The sequence below is a fragment of the Monocercomonoides exilis genome (assembly GCF_001643675.1).
Source record: "Monocercomonoides exilis strain PA203 chromosome Unknown scaffold66-335014, whole genome shotgun sequence".
Taxonomy (NCBI): domain Eukaryota; phylum Preaxostyla; order Oxymonadida; family Polymastigidae; genus Monocercomonoides; species Monocercomonoides exilis.
In genome coordinates, this window is record NW_027150611.1 from 250,060 (window position 1) to 271,222 (window position 21,163).

Consider the following 21,163-nt stretch of genomic DNA (forward strand, 5'->3'; position numbering starts at 1 on the left):
TTCTTCAACAAACATATAAATATGAATTAGCACTCAATTCAAAAAATAAACACAAAAAATAATATCTAACCTGATTGAATTTTGGATTTAATTAAAAACACAGCCTGGGATTGGGGTCAATAATTCATCCTGGGTTTCCAAAAATTCACAACAAATATCAAAAACTTAAGTTAAAGAAATTAAAATAAATAATTTTAAAAACTCTTTTGCATTAAAGTCAACTGGATTAGGCTAAGGATTAAATAATGATGAAGTCATGTGTCTGAAGACTGAAGTATTTGTTGAAGAGGATAGACAAGAGATTTCAGCTTCTTTTTCAAAGAAAGATGGTGTTGAAAAGTTTCTGAGAGGAAAGAGTTGTTTTCGAACTAATTGAATGCCAATTGGTGTTGCAGCATATGAAAGCGCAATGAATACACCATGCGTTCCAACAAAAAAATAACTACACATCAATATAAGCGAGTTCACGATTGAGTTTCTCCATTTTTCTTTTTCAAACTGAACGAGCTTCAAAATATAGAAAAAAACTCAAAAGTTCTTAACAAAATTGTGAAAACTTGACTCAACTTGGTGCTGATATTTTCAAAATTCATATGAAGCAAATGAAAAAGGATTAAGAACACTTCTGCTTTGATGATATCCACAAGGCTATCCGTGTCTATTAAATGTTCCTTTCGAATTATTTTATTTTTTTCCTGATGAACGAAGCTATTTCGAACAATGAATTCCATCTTGTTGTGATAAATGTTGGGGCGTGTTTCTTGAGAATGTTTTGTATTGGCTGAGTATGGGTTTTTTGAGTAAAATTTAGCATTCTTGTTTTGAGATAAAAAAGAAATGGAACTTTTGTGAATAAATTTGTGATTACCAAATTAATCAAATGATGACAATAATAAATATGAAAAGGAATAAAACTTCGATGCTTTTTTTCAATTGAATCTGCATTGCTTTCCTGGCTTGTGAAATTCTCGATAGCTCGAATTTGAGAAGAAAAGCCATCTGAACAAAAACTTCTGATAATTGCGTTAAATTTGCGGAATTCATTTATCATTTTATTAATAAAGATATTGAACTCGTTGACAGTTCCACAAGGTTGAAATAGTCCCCAAAATCGTGGTCTGCAATCTACGGATAATTTAGAAACCGTCATCACAATGATCTTTCTAATGGTGACTGAAGCTCCATTAAGCATTACACACACCCCACTGTTCCGTATTATCGATTCTTTTTCCTTCACAACTCTGGATTTTTCCGTAAGAACCATGTGTGCGATTTTCTTGCGTGTCAAATATGGGAATATTGATTCCGATGATAGTGATGGGTTTCTTTGTCCAGTTCTAACTAATGAAGAAATAAATGTATTCATTTCTTTCGAAGACGAAGATAAAAATGATGAATTGCATCGACATATCAAAGATACAAACTGTTTTTGAAATTCTTGTGCATTAAAAGGTCCATCAATTATAGGGAAAAATCCAGTATCATTGAAAGATGATTTCTGATCTGGAATCTTTTGTTATCGTGTAATATTTCTGTATTTTTGAAATTCACAGTTGTGGTTCACCACCAACGAGTAACTTTTTCTCCCTGATATTCCACAAGCAAATCCATCCTTTGCATTTGGACATAGATAGTTCCTATGACAATCTTTTTTATGGCACACCGTTTTCATCAACAAGTATGAAAGAAATCCATAATGATTCTCCGATGACTTCAAACGAAATTCGAGAAAGTGATTCATTTTTTTCGAGGATGATCATACACTTTCCATTAAAAAAAACAACAAAAAAAAATTGGGTGATTATTTTTGATGTCATATGGGTGATTATTTTTGAAATCATATTTTCTTGAAGAAAAATTTCGGTTTCAATTTTTTGTTTTGAAATAATGACGATGAACACAAATAAGAAATGGCTTCAACGAAAATAATTTCTGTCTTTCTTTCACATCAAAGTGTTCTTTTTGATTCAATAAAATGAACTTAACATTTCAACAAAAGTGTTATTTTCGAATTCATAAAACTCTTATAATTGTGAACACCACGAAAAAAGTTATGATTTCAAAAATTATCACCCATATTTTTCCATTCAGAATTTTCTGTTCGAAAAAACTCCATTGATTATTAACAAATGAACATAGAAAAGAGAATATGCATTCTCATAAGTCCATCGTTTTCAATTCAGCTTATTCATTTGTTTTTGAAACAGTTCTGATGTATTAAGCACTTAAATGAAAAATCTTCACATTGTGACAAGCAACCTTTTAAAAAACAGCACACTGAAAATAGTTATGATTTCAAAAAGAATCACCCAATTAAAAAAAATATTAATGTTTAAAAAAAGTTTAAAAACCTGGTCCGTATTTTGTTTCGCAGTGTTTTTGTAATTTCACAAATTGACAGCCTGTATCATTCAACTTCTTTCATGTTTTTTCGAACATATCTTTCTTTAATAAAAAAACAATTTGTTTTATTAAAGAATTAAAATGGAAATGGAACATACAACAAAAGCATTTCTTAAACATCCGAGCAATTCCTTCGGTATTTTTTCTTGTTCCTGATCTTCCTCTAACCCCAACATTTAGAGTGACCAGACGTGACGTCATTGACATCAAATAAGTTTCAAAATTCCGATCTTGACCATTTCGTCAGTGAAAATCACATTATGGTATTTTTGATTTGAGAAAAAAAATAAAAATTAATAATATGATTAAACAAGCTCAGTGAAAAAAGAATCCTTTATTATTAATGTTTTTCATTTCATAATCAAAATTCAATTTCACAAAGATTATTGACTGACGTGAAAAATATTTTTCACGTCAGTCAGGAATCGAAAGGTCCACGTCAATGGTCAGTACGTCACCCAGGGTTAATTTCTAAATATTTTTTCCGAGCACAAATGAAGCTGTTTTGAAAGATTTGTATGTCAAATGAGTTTGTATTAACGAGTTTCATTTTGTGGAAAATTGACAGAATTATTCCTCTTGTAGATATTGAAAAGTCGATCTTGCCCGGCATTTTTTGCACAAACTGTATAATGAACAAAACTCAGAACGCAAAAAAAAATTTTTCTTTTCAAGTGCTATTATTTTTTCATCAAAAACAATGAATAAACATCCAACAGTTAATATTTTATTTATCGTTTATTTGGATAAATATCTTCATTGGAAAAAATATGACACAAATTTGAATCACTCATCCGATTATTGAATTGAATCACTCTTTTCAAAAAGATAAACTGAACAAAAGTCTGTTTAAATGAAGAAAAACTTTATTTCAAAATGATTGCCACACAGAAATTAATCATTTTCAAATGAATAGATGTCATATGCACCAATTCACAAACATGAGATTATTGAAATGAAAATATGGAAATTTGTTGTTCAATTTCATTTTTGTTTAAAAGGTGATTCGTGCAAAATATTTTTTTCAGGGTTAATCAATCACATAATTTTTGTATTTATAAATTTTATCACAGATAATTTTGTCAACATACCTTTCATCACTGGTCTCACAAATGTGGAATTAATTTTTGTAGAAATAATTGTTTGAGTATTTTTTTTATGTAAACTCAAAATAAATTCATTTTTCAATATTTTAACTAATTTTTGTTTCAAAAAATAAAAGAACAAAGCATTATTTATTTACGAGTTAAATATTTAAAAATAGCGTTAAATGAGTGGAAACAGAATAAAAAACTAGAAAAAAATGTATTCTTTAAATAGCAATATTGTACAAAAGCTCTAAAGACTCTTCGAATGTTTAATTATTTAAAATCCTTGTTCGGCCCACTTCTTGTATTTCTCAAAGTCCTTCTTCTTATCTTCTGCCAACAATGCATGAAGGCGTTGGGCTTCATCTCTGTACATTCTTGCAAGTGAATCGAAACGAACCTCTTCATACAAAAACTTGGGCAACTCGCCTGATGGTGGTTTTGAATCCAGTGTGAATGGATTTTGTCCATCTTTTGCCTTCAATGGATTGTATCTCCACAAATGCCAGTATCCAGTATCAACAGCATTCTTTTGTTGTTGAACCATGTTGGTCAAGCCTCCCTTGATTCCATGATTCAAGCAAGGTGCATATGCAATAATGATTGAAGGTCCTGGATAAGCTTCAGCTTCATGGATTGCTCTCAATGTCTGCAAAGGATTGGCTCCAATTGCAACTTGTGCCACATAAATGTATCCGTATGTCATGAAGAGCATACCCAAGTTCTTCTTTGGTGTCTTCTTTCCTGACGTTGCAAATTGAGCTGATGCACCTCTTGGAGTAGATTTTGAACGTTGTCCACCAGTATTTGAATAAACTTCAGTATCCAAAACAACAACATTGATGTTATCGTCGCAAGCAAGAACATGATCAAGTCCTCCAAATCCAATATCATAAGCCCATCCATCACCTCCGAATATCCATTGGCTCTTCTTTGTGAACAAATCACGTCCGTCCCACAATTGTTTCAGAAGAGCTGAATCATCTTTGCATGGTTCAAGTGCCTTCTTGAGAGCATCACCAGATGATCTTGATTTCTCAGCATCATCTGCTGAAGTGATCCATTCTTGGGCAGCTTCCTTAACTGGCTGTGGAACAGAAGCCTCAGAAACAACAGCATTTGCCAAGTCAATAATTCTTGCTCTTCTCTGTTTTGTAGCAAGCAACATACCATAACCAAATTCAGCACCATCTTCGAACAAAGAGTTGGCCCATGCTGGTCCGTGTCCTTTTGTGTTAACTGCATATGGGCACCATGGAGCTGAACCTCCCCAAATTGATGAGCAACCAGTTGCGTTTGCAATTATCATTCTATCTCCGAACAATTGTGTAACCAATTTAATATATGGAGTTTCTCCGCATCCTCCGCATGCGCCTGAAAATTCCAAATATGGTTGTTTGAATTGGGATCCCTTGATATTTGGCTTCTCAACTGTTGAGTCAAGAATATCATCACGAACGGGCAATTTCATGGTGTATTCCCAGTTGACTGCTTGTTCACGTTGAGTATCAAGTGGTTCCATTGAAATTGTCTTGACTGGGCAAACTGAAGCGCAAACACCGCATCCTGTGCAATCCAATGGAGAAATGGCCATTGTGAATTTGAATGCTTCAAATTCTTTTCCAGTTGCTTGTTTTGACTTATAATGTTCATTTGGTGCTTTTGCGAGCTCTTCGTCAGTCAAAAGATATGGACGAATAACAGCGTGAGGGCAATATGTTGAGCAAAGATTGCACTGAACGCATTTGTCTGGATGCCAGCATGCAACATTGGCTGAAAATCCTCTCTTTTCATATCTTGAGGTGCAAGTTGGCATGATACCACCATCAGCAAGACGGGTCAGAGTTGAAACTGGCAAAGCATCTCCCTGATAATGACCGCATGGAAGCATGATTTCATTAACGAATTCTGGAGCTCCTTCAATGCGGAATGCTGGAGGCATTTCAACATTTGCCCATGATTCTGGTACGGTGATTTCTTTCAATCCCTCAAGAGCATTATCGATACCGCGGATGTTCTTGTTAACGACTTCATCTCCCTTACGAGCGTACATCTTCTTAACAGATTTCTTCAGTAAGTCCAATGCATGATCAATTGGAATAACGTTCGACAGTTTGAAGAATGCAACCTGCATGATCATGTTGATGAAGCGACCCAAACCAGATTCTTGAGCAATTTTAACTGCATCAATAACATAGAACTTCAATTTCTTAATTGCAAGATCACGTTTCACATCTCCGCTCAATCTTTGTTCCAATTCTTCAATTGTAGACCATGGGCAGTTAAGTGCAAAAGTCCCACCAGGACGAGCAGCTTTCAAGAGATGATAATGCCCGACATATCCTGGATTGTGGCAAGCGATGTAATCAGCGCAATCAACAAGATATGAAGCATCAATTGGTTTTGGTCCGAATCTCAAATGAGAGCGAGTGAGACCTCCTGATTTCTTTGCATCATATTCAAAGTATCCTTGGCAGAACATTTCAGTGTTTGATCCGATAAGCTTGATTGCCTCTTTGTTTGCTCCAACTGTTCCATCAGATCCAAGACCCCAGAGCAAGCATTGAACAGTTCCCTTTGGTACAGAATCAATCACTTCATGAACTGGAATATTTGTGTGTGTAACATCATCGTTAATTCCAACAGTGAAATGATTCTTTCTGTTAGCAGATGCAAGATTGTCAAACACAGCTTTGCCCAATGCACCTGTAAAGTCTTTTGATCCAAGACCATAACGTCCTCCAATAACAATACGTTGTTCACCTTTTGATTGAAGAGTTGTGGCAACATCGAGATACAATGGCTCTCCAAATGAACCTGGTTCTTTTGTTCTGTCAAGAACGCAAATGTGAGTTGCTGTTTTTGGAAGAGCAGCCATGAATGCTTCAGCATCCCATGGTCTGTACAATCTGACCTTGATCACACCAACTTTTCCTCCTTCGCTATTAATGTGATTTGCAACTTCTTCCATTGTTGAAGCTCCAGCTCCCATAACAACAACAACATGAGTTGCTTCTGGATGTCCAACATAATCAAACAAGTGATATTGACGACCGATTGCAGCAGCAACTTTGTTCATTGTCTCTTGAACGATTCCTGGAATCTTCTGGAAAATGGAGTTTGAAGATTCAACAAGTTGGAAGAAAATATCTGGTCCCTCTGATGTTCCTCTCATTTGAGGATGTTCAGGATTCAATGAACCATCACGGAATTTCTGAACTTTTTCGAAGTTAACAAGAGACTTGATTGTGTTATATGGAATCATCTTGATCTTTTGGATTTCGTGAGATGTTCTGAAACCATCGAAGAAATGCAGGAACGGCATTCCTGATTCAATTGCAGCCAAATGAGAAACAAGAGCCATATCCATGCATTCCTGAACAGTAGCTGCATTCAACAAAGAAAATCCAGTTTGTCTGCAAGCCATCACATCGCTGTGATCTCCGAAGATGGAAAGTGCCTGTCCTGAAACAGCACGAGCTGCAACATGAAACACAGCTGGCAATTTTTCTCCTGCAATCTTGTACATGTTTGGAATCATCAACAAGAGACCTTGAGAAGCAGTGAAAGTTGTTGTCAATGCTCCTGCAGCCAATGAACCGTGAACTGCACCAGATGCACCAGCTTCTGATTGCATCTCGGTGACGCTCATGATCTGATCGAAAATATTTTTGCGTTGCTCAGCAGACCATTGGTCAACCAATGCTCCCATTGGAGTTGAAGGAGTAATTGGATAGATAACAGCGTTATCGCTCATTGCATATGCAACATGAGCTGCGGCGGTACATCCTAATAATTATTTTGGTACAACAAATATGAACAATCCAATGATTAAGCAAATAAGAAATAAAATTAATGATCATAATTGCACAATTAGAACATCACAAAAAGCACTATTTATCACAAACCATCAACACAATCAATTTCTTTGTCAGTCATTACTCAATCCAAAAAGCAAAATGCCAACGATCTTTTTTTTCCTATTGTGACACATTTACTCACAAATAGTGGGGATTTTTTAATTAATATGGGAACTTATTCCTGCTGTTTTCAAAGAAAAAGTGTATTTTTCCTTTTATACCAATGAAAATGTATTTGCTCAAATACAGCTTCAAAACATTTCGTAAATTGTTTTATTCATTTTTCCAATGTTATAAATAGATTTTATATTTGATTGTTGTTGAAAAGATGCTTATCATTTAACTGTAAAACTTTTTGTTTGTCTAATATCACATATCGTTTTATCTTGCTTCTGATGAAATGTTCACAACCTAATTTCTAATTCAAAGTTATTTCATGATGTCTTCTTTGAGATTTTATCAAAAATACACAATATGAAATAACTGATAATTTATAATAAAGTCATTTCTCTTTGACTCTTCAATTTTTATTTTTTAAAAAAGTTTTTAAAAAATCAACAAATTTGATAATAATAAAAGAAGTTTCAAAAATATCATTATCAAAATTTAAAAAAAGCTCAGAAACTATTTCTTCAAAATATAAAAATATTCACAACACTTTATCTTCAATCTTATGAACGTGCAACCTTCAAAATTTCAAAAGATATTTCCCCGTTTTTTATTGATGTCTTTTGTTGTCAAATTATTTTCTGTGTTCCTTGAATGTTAATAAACAGGAAAAGATGAAAATTTATGAATATATGTATATATATATATATGAATAAATGAATTAACCAATCAATTGAATTGATTCTTGACAATTTCATATCATGATATTTTTTTTTATATTTGAAATATTGTTAAATTCGCAGTTGCTGTATTCAAAATTTTTTGATACATTATGAATTGCAACAAGATGATTTTCAACTTTTTTATCCATGAATTTTTTAAAAAATCAATCAATTTTAATTTGATCATAACCCTTATATAAAATCATTATTGAATGGACGAAATTACGCATGAAGAAGCTATTGCAGCATTCCATATGGAAGATCCTCAAGGCGAACCAAACAAGGAGAATATGGATGAAGCGAAAAAGAACGATAACATTACAGAACATACGGTTCGCTTATTTGTTGGACATATTCCAGAAAACGTCACAAGCAGTGATATTTCTGCTTTATTCAAGCCATATGCAACAACTCTTAAAATTAGTGTGAGATTTCTTTCTGTTGCGTAGACTTTTATTTCTTCAATACTGCATTTTGTTCTTCAGGCATGAAACACACATATTGTTTTATTCAGATGGAAGGGCAAATAAACGAGGCCATACGCAATTTAAATGGACGCGTTATTGCAGAAGGACGTCCCGCAATTAAAGTTGAGAAAGTGAAAGGAATTTGCAAACCAAATGAAAGAAGAGCTCATACAACACTATTTATAACAGGATTTCCAGGGGAAAAAGCTCTTTCTTCTGAACTGAAAAAGAGAGCAGAAGAATTTGGAAATGTTATACGGTTCGATTGGACGACATCTTATTGCCATGTTGAATACAAAGAGCTTGAACAAGCAATGGAGGCAAGATCATCAATGGATGAAACTCTATTTGCAGGATCAAAACTAGTAGTCAAATATGCCCATACAGAAAGTTATGAGTATGCTTTAACATTAAAAAAATTAAAAAATAAACAGAGATATTAAAAATTTACTTATTTACGATTGGATATTTTTGCTTTATTTGAACATTTATTTTCTCAAAAAAATTAACAAAGGCACAGAAAAGCCATGAAAGAACGACAAGAAAAAATGGCTAGTCGCAACGATTCAGGCAATTCACAACACAGGGAATATCTTTTACCCGAGCCTGACGGAGGTCGCCTTTCTGCCTCAAAGACTTCTCGTAGCGCTCAACAGCGTTATGGCAATTCCTCACTGCCGTATCCCTCAGCTTCATCATCATCGTCATCGTCATCCAATTCAGGAAGCTCTCATTCAATGTACTTGTCTTCCCACTCCCAGTACATACCACATTCCTCGTCGCATTCTCGTTCAGATGGTACTCATTCCCATATCTCCTCCTCATCCTCCTCATCGTCTTCCTCTTCCTCCTCCTCTTCTTCCCACTACCACACGCATGGCCATTCCCGCAGCCACGCTCGCACCTCTTCTGCCACCCGCATCCATCCCCAGCTGGGCCTGCCAGTAGCCAAAGAGCAGCAGTACCAGCAACTGATCCAGCTGCAACAGCTCCAGCTCAAACAGCTGGCTCCACTCGACAAGCAGAAGCCGAAGCACACCCACTCTGCACACACCCACGGCAACACACACAACCCCCACACCCACCTACACCCGCATTCCGCTTCCCGCTCCTATTCCCGCTCTCGTTCCCGTTCCCGATCTCATTCTCGTTCCCACTCACGATCTCACTCACGTTCCCGCTCCCGCTCCAGCACCCACTCCTCCTCCAGCTACTCCTCCTCCCGTTCTCGCACTCGCAATCACTCTCGCTCGTATTCCCGCTGCAATCACCGCCACTCCAGATCGTCTTCATCTTCTGACTCTCGCTCTTATTCCTCTTCAACTTCAGCCTCCCGCTCACGCAGCCGGACGCAGTCTCGTTCCCACGTGCACGTGAGAGGGCGGACGCGCTCAAGGGCACATGGGCAGGATGCGCTGGAGAAGAGAGGGAAGATCGCAATGGAGCAGGAGAAAGGCATCATCGGAGGCGCTATCAACAGCCAGCAGGATGCGATGATGATGATGATGGCGATGTCGATGATGAGCGAAGAGCAGAAGCAGATCTTCCAGCAGCAGTATCTCCTCCAGCAGCAGGCACAGGCACAGGCACACTCCCAGGCACAAGCACAAGCACAGGCTCAGTCCCATTCGATGCGTCTACCTTCGTCCTCAGTCATCATCAACTCAGGTGTCCCTTCTGGTGTTCCTGGTATTCCTGTCTCAGAAGACATCTCTTCTGCAGGCAACACATCTCTTCCTGCACTCTCTTATTCTTATCCCTCTTCTCTTCCTTACTCCTCAAATGTGCCTTCTTCAGCATCTTCTCTTCCTGTATCTTCTGTGAATACCCAAACTTCCTCTCCTTCCTCTTCATTTCCTGTCCCCCTCTCTCTTTCTGACGCCCAGCGAATGTCCCAGCAGATACAGCAGAATCCAGCTGCAATGAATGCTCTTCTTTCACAAAGGCAATCTGACATCTCTTTGATGTCTTCGCAATATCGTTCTGCTTCTGGCACTCCATCTGCCGCAGATATTGCTGCCTCTGTTCCTCTGCCCCCTCCATCTTCGTCTGCTGCTTCTATCACTCCTTCTTCTTCCTCCTCCTCTTCCTCCTCTGCTGCTGCATATTCTGCCTACAGACTCACTCCCGAGGAATTAATGGCTGCCATGATGAAAGAGCAGAGCAGCTCTAACCGCCAAGGTACTTCTTCTTCTTCCTCCTCCTCTTCCTCTTTCCCTTCCACTTCTCGTCAATCGCTGCCTCAGATGTCCAGCCACATTAGTTCATTGCCACCTCATTCACAACAACAACAGCAACAGCAACAACAGCAACAACTTGATTCCAGAGGATATTATTCTGACCAGATGGCACAACAGCAAATGATGCAGCGTTCAACTCCATCGTCCTCTTCTGCTTCCTCTCCTTCTTCCCCTTCTGCTTCTTCTGCGTCTCTCTCTTCTTACTCGAATGATCCATCCAACAGATCATATTCTGTTTCTTCCTCTGCTCGTGCTGACTATCAGTACGCCCTTCCCAACGACATTTCCTCTTCCTCACACACAAACAAAGATCCTCGCTATTCCCTCACTCCTTACTCTTCTGCCCCACAAAACATACCCCTCGATTCTGACCAGCGTTATCGTCACAGCTCCTCCTCATCCCCATCGTCCACCTCCTCCCATTCTTCCCCTTCCTCCCCTTCTCCTCCTTCCTCTTCCACTTCCCCCTCTTCCTTGCCCCAACAGACCCCAGTCTCCCTTGCACTTACCGAGTTCCTTTCCAAAGCGCAGAGTCAGAATATTGCTAATTCTGCTGCTCTGCAATCCAAAGCCCCTTCTGCCCAGCCGTCTGCTCAGAACACCCCACAAATCAGACAGTCCATCCTCGAAAAGCTGACTGCCCAGCTGCTCTCTTCAGGAAGCCCAGCTGCCTCTTCGGCTGCTTCAAACCCAGCTGCAGCAGCTTCTTTGGTACGCAGTCAGGTTTCTGCATCTTCCCTTTCTCCTTCGCCTTCCCTTTCTCCTCCGTCTTCGTCGTCTTCGTCGTCTTCTTCGTTGGGCACTCCCTCTGGCGTTTCGTCGTCTGACCCATCCTCCTATTACTACGGCAGCTCCTACAGATCTGCTGTTCCTAGTGGAGGATACACTGAGAGAGAGATGGGCAGAGACAGACGAGACGACAGAAGAGATGACAGAAGAGACGATAGAAGAGATGACAGGCGCAACTCTCCTTCTTCCCACCGCTCTGCTTATTCCCCTCAGTCATCTTCTTCGTCATCGTCTTCATCATCCTATTATTCCCCATCTGCTTATCCTGTTCCTTCTGAGCCTTATGTCCCAGCATATTCTTCTTCCTCCTCTTCCTCTTCCTCTTCCTCTTCCTCCTCTTCTTATAGAAATCGCTCTGGCGATTCTTATCGCTCCAGAAGATAGCAATCACTATTTGTGTGTTCTTTGCCTCTTTTGCTGTGTTCGCTGCTTGTTCTGTGTCTATATTGTCTGATTGCATCTATCTTGCTTTTGAGATTTGCGTTGAACAACAATTTTATTTTTATTTTTATTTATCTTTTCTTAGCAGCTGCCGAATAAGAGATGAAGACAGAAGAAGAATTTGAAGAAGGGAAAGATTTGAAAGATGAAAAGAGGCAAAGAAAAGGAAAAGGAAAGAAGTGAGAGAAAGCTTTTCTTTGGTGATATGCTGAAAGAAGAAGTGACGTTTTAGAGATGACGAGAATTGCAATTGTGCTGACGCGAAATCTTCGGAACTCCGAAGCACCTTTTTTTTATTTGCGTCTTTAGAATTTTATGTTGTCATGCGACTCAACTGGAAAAGCAACAGAACTGATGACAAATGCGTATTTATTTCTTGAATGTGATTTGTTGTCAAAGTCTGTTTGCTATGCTTAGTGTAATGAAGCCAAATTTTATTTTTTTGGCTTTTTCCTAATTTCTGCATTGGGAGCGCAAATTCCTGGCATCTTTTAGATTATTCTTCTTTTTTTTGAATCACATTATTGAATGATGCTCTCCATCTTTATTTGATCCTTTGAAATTGATTTTTCACCCCCTTGTATTTATTAAGTTTGTTGCAATCCAAACTTATTTTATTCAGTCATCTCTTCACCCAACATTCTTATTCCTTTTCTCTTCGCATCGCAACACAGCATTACAAAATACTCTCTTATTCTCTTTTGGAAGTCCTGTATTCCATTGAATCTCTCTGTCTCTTCTATTCTAACGGATTTTCAAAGGATGGAACTTCTTTTAAACTTAATTTCAGTTTATTAAAGTATTCTTCTCTGTAATTCCCCAAAATAGTAGTTTTTAATATTCTTGAATTGAAACTTCAAAAATCAGAAAAAAACATATTCTTTTAATAAAAGAATATAAAAAAAAAAAAAGAAAGGAAAGTTGTTTTCACCGCAATTCAAAGTTATGAATGAAACGCTTTTAGTTTAATTTGTAAATCACATCAGTTATGCTTAATGTTAAATAATAATTTTTTTTGCTTATTGATGTATTAATTCTTTTTTAATCAAAATAAGTTCAGAAACGTTTTTACAGAAATATTGTGATACAAAAAAATTTTTTTATTAACATATTTAATACATTCTTTCGAAAATATTAGAAATCTGATATCCAAAAATAATTCTGACCCATACATGAATAGTAATCTTACAGAAGAAGAACAAAAGGAGCTTCGCCGTCAGCAGCATATTGCAAGAATAAAGCGAATAAAAGAAGGATCGACAGCTCGTCTTAGCTACATTGGAACAAGGGAAGATGTTAATCTTGATGATCTTATAAAGCAACAAAAGAAAGAAGATGAACTTCCAAAAAAACAACTTAAATTCCCTCTAAAGCCACCAAAATTTTCATGGAGAAAATACGCTCTTATGTTACTTGCGTTTGCGTATTGTTCAATGAATCTTTTTAGATTTGCTAAAAAGCACGAGATAATTGTACCAAATCTGCTAAGAATTCATTGCATTCTATTCTTCTCACTTCTTTCATTCATTCTTTTTGTTAACCCAGTCACTTCATATCGCTCTCAAAAGGCTTGCCAATTTATTAATTATTTTTAAAATTGAACATATCATATTTTCCTTGTTTTGAAATTATTTATTTAGAGAAGTTATAGAGAAGCCAAACTTCGCTGGGAAAGATCCTCCAAATAAGAGCGGCATTTCACTATTGTTTTTTTCATTGGTTGTAAGAGTTAATAAAAGTGGAAAAAAAAAAATTCATATGAAATGTTTTTAGGAATATTTATTCGTCTGGCTTCTTTGGAAGTTCAGCTCGATCAACAGAAAAGAAGTCAAAAAGCTCATCAGCTGCTTTTTTAAAATTATCAAAAGAGATGGCGTACAAAAGCCCGCGAAGTTCTACGCCTTCACCAGCTTTTAGAAACGGATCATCTTCAATTGGAAATATGAAGGAATCAATTTTATATTTTAAAAATATTTCATCTTCTGGATGGAAGAAAATTGATGTTTCTTCATTAAAATCATTCTTTGCTTTCCTAATTTTCTTTCTTTTTTTCTTTCCATCTTTTTCTTTTCTAGATTTGCCTTTTCCAGCACGGGGATCTCCTTCTTCATCTTCACTATCTCCAAATTCTGGCATATCTGTAATAAGGCGTCCAATTCTTGAGCAGACCAAAATTGTATCCAAGCGCATCTGTGGTTTTTCAAGATATGAAGGAGATTTTTTGTTCTTTTCTGACGTTGACCTCGCAATTTCGCTTATCAATGAACGGTAAAGATGAGGAGTTAGTTCTTGAGGTATGTTAACAAGTCTTTCATATAAAAACAGCCCCGTTCGACATCCTTGTTTTATTATATCTTTCCAAGTTGATTCATTTGTTGATTGACTTGAAGAACTTGTCTGTAAATCCAATTTATCCGAAGCCCCAGATTTGTATTTTGATATAAGCTGGCTAAAGAAATCTAAGCAGTCAGCAACCCCGTTATGTTTCCTGTGAAAATCAAGATCAATACAAGAAATAATCCCAACAACATCTTCTCCTTCGTTTGTACTCACAACGCTTCCAATTCCAAGCCCTTCTTTTCCTTGCGCTATTAATAGATCTGCCATGTCCATTCTGTGGAAAGGATGGACATCAATAAACCGTTTTAATAATCCTGCAATATCATGGATATCCTCTGGAACTGGATGGAACACATCAATATCAACATCTATAATGTCTTCCAAATCTTTTTCTGTTTTTTCATTTTCATCGGGATCTTTTTCCAGCTTCTGTCTTTTTTCAATTTTTTTGTTGGTTTTCATTTTCAACTTATAATGGCATCGATTTTTCATTTACTATAAAAACTCAATAAAAATATCTTCTTCATTTCAGAAAACATTGATGGAATATTTTAACGAATGAAATTGAATGATCACTAAATAAGGTAGATGAAATACACAAATTACCAATAGCGAAATGGTGAAGAATCAAGTTAAGCAAGAAGTACAAGTTTTTGGTCGCAAGGTTTTTATTTATAATAAATTAGTATTATTTGAAATTGAATAAATTTATTTTGTGTATCCATTTTTTTGCAATTCTTAAATACGAAATTTTTCCTTTTGCTTTTCGTGCTTATTAATGCAAACATTTCTCAAACAATATGTGAATTTTGCATCTCATTATAAATTAAATTTATTTATTGAACAAATACATAGAAAACAGCTGTGGCCGTTGCACGCATCACAAAAGGAAGAGGATTTGTGAAGCTTAATGGATGCCCAATTGAGTTGGTCGAGCCACAAATTCTTCGTTACAAAGTTTTCGAACCATTGCTCCTTGTTGGCCGCAAGAAGTTCTGCAGAATCAACATCCGCTTGCGCTGCAATGGAGGAGGATATGTTTCACAAGTTTATGCCATTCGTCAGGCAATTGCAAAGGGACTTGTTGCATACTATCAAAAGTGTATGTTCTTTAATTAACTATTTTTGAATTTTAATTATAAAATATTTTTTTGAATTAACAAACAAAAATTTAGATGTCGATGAAGTTAATAAAAAGCAAATCAAGGATACATTCTTGAAATATGATCGTTCACTTCTTGTTGCTGATTCACGTCGCTGCGAAGCTAAACAATACGGTGGAAAAGGTGCACGTTCAAAGAGAGCAAAGTCTTATAGATAAACAAATGCTCGGCTTGAGTTGCAGAAGAATTTTGTTATTACAATTTATTTTGCAATTTACTCAAGAATGGAAAGTCAATGGTGCTTGATTTTTTTTTTTTAAATACAAACAAAAATTACCTTTTTTTTTTTGGTTTATCAAATTGAGTAATAATTCTTAAACTCTGAGATAGAATTTCAAATACAATTGTGAGAAATCAATTGTGATAGCATTACGTTAACAGAAAATAATCAGATTTTATTATTATGTAATCAAAAATATACACTGGATTCAACAACTCAATGTAGAAAAATTTTTATTTGGAAGTTTATGTTTCAGAAATTAAAAAATTGAGGGACTTTTATTATTTCGATCACATTTCAAAATCATTTTTGTCGTATGCAATCAGGTATAAGAACACCTGAGACAAAAAAAAATAATGACAATGCACTTGTAATGGCTCCTTCAAAGGCATCACCTCATGCAACTTATGAACCCACATCATTGGGCGGATCTCCATTATTTGGTGGAGTTCCGGGACCAGATGCATTATCTCAAAAAATGGGATTTGAAGATGCTTCAACAAAACTTATAACAGCACTTGGAACAACGGTTACTTGCATAATAGAAAGTTCTTCTAGTGATTCAAACGGAATTGTTACTGAATCTGCTGCTTCAACTGCAGCTCCAAAAGCAGAAGCTCATGGAATCACTAAGCTTGTTGCATTATTGAAATCTACAGATTGGAAAGAAAAATCTTGTTCGATAACTGGTTTGTTTGAAGCAATGAATAATTTTCTCAAGACTTCATCGAAATCATCAATACGTCCAGACGAAGCATGTGATGCATTGTACAGAATATGCATTCATATGGACGTTCATAAAGCTAAGCATAAGCGCGTTATAACTGATTTTTTGAATAGTTCAGCGAAGTTGTGTCAAACTTCAATTGAACTTTCACTTTCTCAGCATAAACTTATTCAAGCTTTATCTCTTGAAGTTATTGGAGCAATTCTTGCATTTGCTATTGATCAAACATCTCAAGCTGCAACTGAGCAACCAGCAAAGCAATTTTTAACGTTGTGCTGCACAATTTATTCTCCTTCCACCATATGCCCAAGGATTCTCGAGATTATTTCAACAACAAGAAACCAATCTGCAGTCGGTGCAGTTCTCCAATGGCTTCAGAAGAGCATCATTCAGCAATTTGGTCCAGGAGTGATTGATCTGCCTTCTTTTCAGAGATTTGTTTTCCCGTTTTTCGATGATCGCCAAGCAACTGTGAAAGGAGCAGCATTTGGCTGTGCAGGATTGCTCTTGCGAGGATTAGGCGATCAATTTCAAAGCATCTTGGACTCCAGCGAGAAAGTGACAGCTGACCACAAATCTTCAATCCAAAAGAAAGCTGATGATGTCAAGACACTTGTGCTGGGAGAGCCAACATTGTTTCCACTTTCAATTCAGCTGGGAAACCCTGCTGCAGCTGCATCGTCTTCCTCGGCTGTTGCATCAAGTGCTCCAAATGCTTCTTCTTCTTCTTCTTCATCTTCTTCATCATCAAGATTCGGTGGAGTCAGCAGCGATGTCGTTGTTTCTGCCAAGCCAAAGGCATCTCAATCAACAAGATTTTCGTCAAATCCTCTATCGTCATCGTCATCTTCTTCTGCTTTTTCATCATCATCATCATCTTCTTCTTCTTCAATGTCTTCGATGTCTTCTGGAATGCGTGGTGGAATGGCAGGCAGCGGAATAAGACAGACGCAGAACTCGTTCTCATCGCAGCCATTTTCAGGTGGAATGAACTATGGAGCATCCAACATGAGCAGCAGTGGAATGGCAGGGCAGCAGGGATACGGGAACTATGGGGGATTTGGCTATGGTGGGATGGGAGGAGGAGGAGGAGGAGGAGGAGGAGGAATGGATATGTATTTTGGGGGGATGATGATGGGAGAGGGAGACATTTCTCAGATGCTGATGGCGAACTCAATGATTGTTGAGGACGAGACAACTCCTCATCCTGTTCAGACACTCGAAGAACTTGTGCAGACAGACTGGAAGGGCAGCGGGATGCTGGCAGATCTCTCTCAGCTGCTGGCCATTCCGACGTCGCAGCTGCTGTCTTCCTTCAACTTCCTCACAGAGCAAACTTTTTATTCCTCTTCCTCGTCTTCGCAGCGTCCAGCACTCCATCACACACCCCTTTCGGTGATTGAGTCGAATGCGGTGGAAGATGCTGCCACCATTCTGAATGCTGCTCACCAGTTTATCGACCCTTCTTCTCTGAAGTCGTTTGCACAGTGTCTGAATCGCATGTTCCTCCACCCCAACCGCACGTTGACTGCTGCATGTGTCAGACTCACCGAAACGATGGTGCGAACAGCTGGAAAGGGAGTGGAGATTTATATGAACGATTTTGTGCCTCAGTTGTTTGGATTTCTGGGTTGTGAGGACGATGAAGACAACGAAGCAGAAGATGACAGCGATGATGAGGATGATGATGATAATCAATCGAATTCGTCTGCATTTGGAGGAGAAGGAGGAACAGAAAGAAGCCGAAGAAGAAGAAACAGTGCTTCGCTTTCAAAACAAAATGAAGAGAAAATTGCGAAGAATGCTCAGCAGCTGAAAGTGGAGCAGCAGCAGTTTGCGCTCTACCAGCAGCAGCTCTTTTACTATCAGATGCAACTCTCTCTTCTTCCGCCTGACCAACTCCACACGATCCGTCCGCCTGTTCCGCCGCATCTTCCTCTGCTCACATCCACTCTGCAGTCTGCACAAAGTGGCCAGCCATTCAATCCTTTGGATCCTTCCTCTTCTATCTTGTCACCATCAACCTCTTCTTCTTCCTCTTCCTCCTCTTCCTCCTCCTCTTCTTCTTCCATCGACTCGCTTTCTCTCTCTGCCTGTGCCTCAACAGCACTCGATGCCTGGTGCGATGTTGTTGGTCTTCTTCCTCTGCTGCCATTTGTCCCTCTGCATCTGAGCAGCACCCTCAGCAGACACCGCTCAGCTGTCCTCAACTGGCTCGTCCCGCAGCTCGCCCAGTGGACACAGCAAGTGCTGCCTCTCCCTGCCACTACGCCAGAAGAGAAGGAGAAGTTCAAGCAGTTTCTGTCAGATGCGATGAGCGGGGTGATCTGGAAGTACAGTGCAGGAGGGAGGCATTGGAAGCAGCTGTGCCGACTGATGCTGATTGAGATCATCAGAGAAGTGGGAATAGATGCTGTCGTGCTGGAGGCGAGCCAGCTGCCTCAGAAGGACATGGAAGAGATCACAAATGCTGTGCAGTTTGCGAAGCTGGCAGCGCAGTCTGGACAACCTTTGATCACTTTCCTCGCTGGGCTGGAGATGGAAAGAGGAAGCAACAAAAGAAAGAAGACAAGAAAAAGCGGAGGAAGCGAATTGCCATTGAGAATGTATGCATCTGCATCCACAACTGCAGACCAACAAAATGGAAGTGCATTTTTTCAAACTCCCTTTTCTGCAGCACAAACAGCGCCATCTTTTTCCACTTCTCCTTCTTTTCCGCCTTCATCTCTGCCATCAACAGCTCAACTCAACCTGCTTTCACCTTCACTCACTTCATCATCCACTTATTCGTTTCATCCTCCATTTCCCTCTCAAATCAATCCACTTCAGCCAAATCTCTCAAACATCACTTCAAACATCACGTCAAACATTTCATCAAACACACTTCCCATTTCGAGCACTTCAAATTCTGTGCCATCTGGCAGTCTTCCACTCAACCACACAACTTTTGCACTTCGCCCAGAACTCTTTTCGAAGCCTCCGTCGCTCACATCATCATCCACATTCACCATCACAACACCCGGATACACTCCAAACATATCATCATCATCATCATCATCTCCTTCTTCTTCCTCTTCTCCAAATGCCTCTCCTTCATTCACACCTGATCAATGGCTGTCAATCGCATATACAATTTTCGGACAGCCATCTTCGCTTTCTTCTTCTTCTTCTTCTTCCATTGCACCTGTTTTGTCACAATCTTCTTCTCTCTCTTCTGATCCTTCTGCTGCTCTGAAGTTTTACCACATTTTTGCCCAGCAATATCCTTCTTCCGCCCTCCTCACCCCTCTCTGCAGCATCCTGCCTTACTTCGTCCTTCTCTTCACAGAACATTTTCAGTCTCAGTTTTCTCTTCTCTTCTCTTTCCTCCCCTCGCTTGCTTCTCCTTCTCCCAGCCAATCCCTCCAGCAACTCCACAATTTGGTGCTTCTCATCCAAAATGCCTTGTCTTTTCTGTCTTTTCTCTTCAGCACAGAAACCACTGCCAACGAAATACCCTTCGATTTCCTATCAAAATTGGTCGAGACGCTCATCATAGCCAGGTTGGAGCCTTCTCTTTCGAAAGTGAACGAGACAATGAAGAAGCTGTATGAAGAGGTTGAGTCAAAATCGAATGAAATATTTGAAAAAGCCGACCGGACAGACATTTTGAGGATTCTCATTCGGCTTCTGGGGAAAGATGGTCTGCCTGGCACAGTCGAAGGGAAAGAAGAGGGAAGACAAAATTTGGCAGACGCTTCTTCGCAGAAGGAGGATGTCAGATGGGAAGATGACACATTTGCCAACCGCAAAACACGTCTTGTCACCCAGCTGCTCCGCCACTTTGCGCTTTCTCTCTCTTCTTCTTCTGTCACACAGCATTTGTGCTGTGACGAGCTCATTCCAGACATCGACCTCTTTCTGCATGCATCTCATGAGGCTATTGTTTATGCTTCTCAAATGAACAGCTCTTCTTCTTCTTCCCCTTCTTCATTTTCTCTTTCTCCTTCATCGATTTTCCGAATACGTTTGATTAAAACCATTTTGTGTGCCATCATCCTCCTCTCGCCAGACAAAGGGCAGTCTGTTCTTCTCTCTCTGCGCCGCTCTCCAATCAGCCCGCCGTTCGTTCTGTCGATTGTCCGCTCAATCATCCACGCACAGCACGGGATGGATGCCTTGGCAAGGGCAGACAAGACAGCCAGAGAGATATGCGGGTGGGCAGACGCTGTTGACAAGAGCAATGCGCTTATTTCTGAAAAGAATGAAGCACTCAAATCAGGAAATGCATCGAGCTTTGGAGATCCTTCCTTCTTTACAACTTCAGATGTGATACAATTAGCTTCAGATTAGTTTTCGCAACTGTTAGCATTTTTGATTTTTTTATTCTTTTAATGAATAATCCCTTCGAAGTTACTCTGTTTTGTTTTGTAATCTTCATTTTTTATCGGGCTATTAGTTTTTAATATATTTGTTGTGATTGTTGAGTTTTAAATATTAAAAATTTGATTTTTTTTTTAAAAGTTGGACAAAAAACAGTGCTAAAAAATTCCAAAAAATGACATATCAAATATCAAGTTTTCGTACTGTTTTATAAATAAAAAATGCACTTCATT

At 38.4% G+C, this 21,163-nt stretch overlaps 6 protein-coding genes across 6 annotated transcripts; 4 read left to right on the forward strand and 2 right to left on the reverse strand.

Annotated features, from left to right (window-relative positions):
- Window positions 1–3,583: 3,583 nt before the first annotated feature.
- On the reverse strand, window positions 3,584–7,454 carry MONOS_4520 (pyruvate-ferrodoxin oxidoreductase (PFO)). The gene is made up of 2 exons (XM_067874600.1): window positions 7,400–7,454; window positions 3,584–7,280 (listed from the first exon to the last, which is right to left on the reverse strand). Exons 1-2 carry the CDS (start codon window positions 7,428–7,430, stop codon window positions 3,769–3,771), a joined length of 3,543 nt encoding a protein of 1,180 aa, XP_067719117.1. The 5' UTR covers window positions 7,431–7,454; the 3' UTR covers window positions 3,584–3,768.
- Window positions 7,455–8,375: 921 nt separating this feature from the next.
- Window positions 8,376–13,028, forward strand: MONOS_4521 (putative RNA-binding protein 14). The gene is made up of 4 exons (XM_067874601.1): window positions 8,376–8,604; window positions 8,667–9,045; window positions 9,163–12,125; window positions 12,204–13,028. The coding sequence occupies exons 1-3, from the start codon at window positions 8,394–8,396 to the stop codon at window positions 12,059–12,061; spliced, it is 3,489 nt and encodes a 1,162-aa protein (XP_067719118.1). The 5' UTR covers window positions 8,376–8,393; the 3' UTR covers window positions 12,062–12,125; window positions 12,204–13,028.
- A 262-nt stretch (window positions 13,029–13,290) lies between these two features.
- On the forward strand, window positions 13,291–13,806 carry MONOS_18338 (uncharacterized protein; the record flags this gene model as incomplete). The annotated part of the gene is made up of 2 exons (XM_067871349.1): window positions 13,291–13,686; window positions 13,759–13,806. The coding sequence occupies 2 exons, from the start codon at window positions 13,291–13,293 to the stop codon at window positions 13,804–13,806; spliced, it is 444 nt and encodes a 147-aa protein (XP_067719119.1).
- A 15-nt stretch (window positions 13,807–13,821) lies between these two features.
- MONOS_4522 (putative protein BCP1) lies at window positions 13,822–14,957 on the reverse strand. The gene has a single exon (XM_067874602.1). It carries the CDS (start codon window positions 14,948–14,950, stop codon window positions 13,898–13,900), a length of 1,053 nt encoding a protein of 350 aa, XP_067719120.1. The 5' UTR covers window positions 14,951–14,957; the 3' UTR covers window positions 13,822–13,897.
- Window positions 14,958–15,061: 104 nt separating this feature from the next.
- On the forward strand, window positions 15,062–15,975 carry MONOS_4523 (putative 40S ribosomal protein S16-1). The gene is made up of 3 exons (XM_067874603.1): window positions 15,062–15,122; window positions 15,314–15,560; window positions 15,634–15,975. The coding sequence occupies exons 1-3, from the start codon at window positions 15,075–15,077 to the stop codon at window positions 15,777–15,779; spliced, it is 441 nt and encodes a 146-aa protein (XP_067719121.1). The 5' UTR covers window positions 15,062–15,074; the 3' UTR covers window positions 15,780–15,975.
- A 182-nt stretch (window positions 15,976–16,157) lies between these two features.
- MONOS_16801 (uncharacterized protein) lies at window positions 16,158–21,118 on the forward strand (the record flags this gene model as incomplete). The annotated part of the gene is made up of 1 exon (XM_067869675.1): window positions 16,158–21,118. One exon carries the CDS (start codon window positions 16,158–16,160, stop codon window positions 20,898–20,900), a length of 4,743 nt encoding a protein of 1,580 aa, XP_067719122.1. The 3' UTR covers window positions 20,901–21,118.
- Window positions 21,119–21,163: the final 45 nt, after the last annotated feature.